This window comes from Phaethon lepturus, unplaced genomic scaffold (genome assembly GCF_000687285.1).
Source record: "Phaethon lepturus isolate BGI_N335 unplaced genomic scaffold, ASM68728v1 scaffold6902, whole genome shotgun sequence".
Taxonomy (NCBI): domain Eukaryota; kingdom Metazoa; phylum Chordata; class Aves; order Phaethontiformes; family Phaethontidae; genus Phaethon; species Phaethon lepturus.
Window position 1 is genome coordinate 5,036 of NW_010522510.1, and position 3,620 is coordinate 8,655.

General features: G+C 40.0%; 1 protein-coding gene across 1 annotated transcript in view; it reads right to left on the minus strand.

Annotated features, from left to right (window-relative positions):
• Positions 1 to 296: 296 nt before the first annotated feature.
• Positions 297 to 3,620, minus strand: part of ACTR10 (actin-related protein 10 homolog (S. cerevisiae)) — a 12,374-nt gene continuing 9,050 nt past the window's right edge. The window contains exons 11-13 of the mRNA XM_010281822.1: positions 3,439 to 3,520; positions 1,787 to 1,988; positions 297 to 585 (exon numbers count right to left, since the gene is read on the minus strand). Of these exons, the coding sequence (XP_010280124.1) occupies positions 404 to 585; positions 1,787 to 1,988; positions 3,439 to 3,520 (466 nt within the window). The 3' untranslated portion in view covers positions 297 to 403. The remainder of the gene's footprint in view (positions 586 to 1,786; positions 1,989 to 3,438; positions 3,521 to 3,620) is intronic.

Below are 3,620 nucleotides of genomic sequence, written 5' to 3' on the forward strand. Positions count from 1 at the left end.
AAAGTTTCCATAGGTGTTTCCCATAGTAGACTGCCCTTCATTCTTCTAAGCATATTTAAAATCAAAGAATCTTAAAACGAATTCTCTCAACAATGTCATTTACTGTACAGATAAATAACAAACAACTCAGTAGGCTACAACTGATGATGGTACAGAATTTCTTCAGAAAAGGACAAAATAGCATAACAGTTGCCAGAGTTAAGTTTTTAAACTATAACCGGACGTGGTATTACATAGTGTTAGTACCTACCACCATACCCTCCAAAACATCCACATTGTTATTATATGATCCACATTCATATTTAATAGTGTGACACACAAATTATTTAATTAAAAAAAAAAAACAATGCATATATATCTACTTGAAATAGATGAGGAGAATCCTTCTGTAGCATTTAGGTGCTTATTTCTCGGTAGAAAAAGCCCTCTTCATCAATGGTGGGGGTGCTTTTCCAATGTCAAACATCATTTCCAGTGGAGGATTATTAAGACAGCACCAGTCAGGTATGCGGCCTGTCTGGCTGTAATATTCTTTGGACACAGATCGGCTCCCAAGTATGTCCTGAAGTGCTCCAAAAATGGCTCCTACATTATTGGGGGGAGGGGGGAAGTTGCATTAATTTGGTGTACTGAATTTCTTTTTCTACTTCTTCCTATCAAGAATCTCCACTATTCTTTTTCAGCTTTGTCACAGAAATTAAAGGAATGAGAGGATCTAACCGCTTTCCTTTCAGTAGCCCGGACAGTCTCAAATTGCTTCCATTTACATCCCTTGAAAGTAACTGAAAGCAAAGAATCATCTAGTCTCTGCTGAGAACAAAACTGGCCTAGCTGACCTGCTTCTTATGACAAAGTTTCCTAGAAGTTTTGATTTTAAACACTTCAAACAAACCATGTTGTCTTTAAGGAAATTTCCTCTCCCCAGAAAGGGTGTCACACAATACCCCTAAGAAGTTTATGCAAGCTGTGAGAAAATTCAGACCACAGCAGCTGACTAGCACTGCCAGCGAAGAAAAGTATCAGAGAACTTGATGCATATAAATCATTCTTGTTTGCTAATTCTAAAAGTAGACTCAAAAGGTTTTAAAACTAAAATTTGATAAACGTTTACATTTCAAAGCATATGGAAATAAAATCTACCCTTGCAGTTAAAGTTAGTTCCTCATACATAGCAGGTGGGCTTAGCTTATCTACTGAAAGCTTAGAAAAGCAGGAATTCTTCTTATCAACCTGAGACCCTTTCTGAAAAGCTGCTAAAAACGGCAAGCCCTTCTTTTTCGCTATCTTGCCAGTACATCATCCAAAATCCATCACAGAGTTTATCTATTTGGTACTGGCACTTGGGACCAGCACAGGGAGTTAGCAGCCTCCAGCCTCTCCATAGCTCACGGCTCCTCAGTCAGTAATTAAGCTTGTTTTTTCAATAAGCAGATCTCCCTACTCGCAGCAGGTCTCTGCTCTGCCTAATCGCTTTCCTGGTGCCACCACATGGTGGTAGCTCTGTACTGCACTTGAGTCAACACCATCTGCCACACAGTTTCAAATTTCAAGTCACTTGTTTCAAGCTCCTACAACCTGCACTGCCATTCTGCCCCCGAAATGTCCCTGAGGGAGGTTTACTCTGCAAGATTTCTTCCCGGAGGGCATAACAATTCCACAGAGCTCCAATGCAGCTTGATTTCAATAGTTCACCTAAGTTTTACTGCTATTTATTCATTACAAATCCCACCTGGAAGGTTTATTTTTCCACTTTGTACCTTTGCTTAACAGCTGTTTTCATTCTTACCTCCCAGCCAGGCCACACAGTTGGGTTTGGCAGGTGGAGTGTGAATTCTGAAGGTTTTAGTAGCAAGCGCTTCTTTGTATTTCGGTTTCTGTACCAGGTATCTGATTTCAGCCATGAGCCTGTGAAGAAATCCTGGCAACATAGCGGTGCCACCAATAACTACCAAGTTCTCTGCCAACTGCTTCCTGGTGTCTATGGGACACTAATGCAAACAGGAATAAAAAAAACACCAAAACACTTTAACTGAGGTTGCATGAACAAACATTCAAAGGTCTGTTAGAAATTCAGTCGGTCTTTCTACGCACTTCAGTTGCTGTTTTCTCATATTTAGCCGAAACACAACCAACATTTTCTTCCCTAGACTTCCCAAGAAAATCAGGCTTAAGGAACTGCCCAGTTAAGGCTTACACAAGCTCGCTGTAAAGGCCTTCAGCTGAGACAGGCCAAGACAACAGAGGACAGAGGTATTAGTGACAGTAATTCCCATGAGTTCTGGGAGGAGATATGCCAGAGAGAGGTGAAGCCTCAAGCAGTGCTCTCAGACAGGGAAAACTCGTACATAAAAGATTGACTCTTTTTAGCTCCATGTGGGAGAACGGTGCTGCAAAAGTCACAGTGGCATAAAAGGTTTCTCCTGGAGCTTGCCTTAGGCATCAGAGAAAACCAAGCTTTGTCAGTTCTGCTCCTCAAAAGCAGATCTGTGCTATCTCTTTGAGGACAAAAAAAAAAAATCCAGACTGCTGTGGTCCTCTTGTCCAGCAGAAGTAACTGGACACTACTTAGCACTTGTAAAGTTAACATTTGTCTTTCCTCTGGCCTAAGAGTGATGCCAGGCAAATGCCTAGAGGTTCAGAGGTGAGGGGTCCAGGCACAGATCTTGCTAAACCATTTGTTTTCATAAGGAATTCTGATTGAAATGCTTGTCATGTCATCCAAGCCTATGGCTCTCCAATAAATTATGTCTCAGCAGACTAATTTAAATGGCATCAATAACTACAGCAAGTCAACTTTAATTAACATACATATACCACCACATAATTAAAATTTCCATTTATAGTGGTTTTCTAATGCTTTTTTTTCCTAAATATAATAAAAAATGAAACATTTGTATATGCCAAGAACATTTTCCATAATATATCTAATATACTGCCTGTAATAGAGATTTCCAAATTTTACTCTATCTTAGGTAAACCAGCACTCTGCAGGACTCAAAGTCTAACTCTGAGGAAAACACCTTGAAAAAAGAAGAAACAGAATACCTGTGTCATCTGAGTTTAAGCAGCGTAATTCCTACAACACCAAGTATTAGCTACTCCTTCATCATTAGGTATGTAGAGCCCCACCCCCAAATAAACACAAGCTAGTTTATTACTTTTGCTGAGGGGTGAGCACTGCGTTTCTTAGAAAACTGTCCTAGACACATTGCAGTTTACCAACGAGTAAGAAAACAATCACAGAGTGGATGACACATGGTGATTTACTACCCCACAGAAATTCATCATGTGCCAGAACCCTAGGAGTCATGCTGTGCTAAACCTTTTCAACCAATCACAACCTGGAGTCAGAGGGTGTTACTCTATACAGAGTCATTTATAACTGCAGGTTCTCTAAGGCTGGAGGCATTCAATAAATTGTTTCTAATATAAAGATACCTGAACGAGTGAATCTAAGATCAAAGTGGCAACAGATGTCTCTTCATTATCCTGTTCAAACAATATTTCAACAACGGAGTCTCTGTTGCAAAGACAGGAAATGAGTGTTAATGAGAAGCAATACTACACTATGAGCTAACACTCATGAACAGCAGAGATGGAAATAACTACAGACTTCCTGC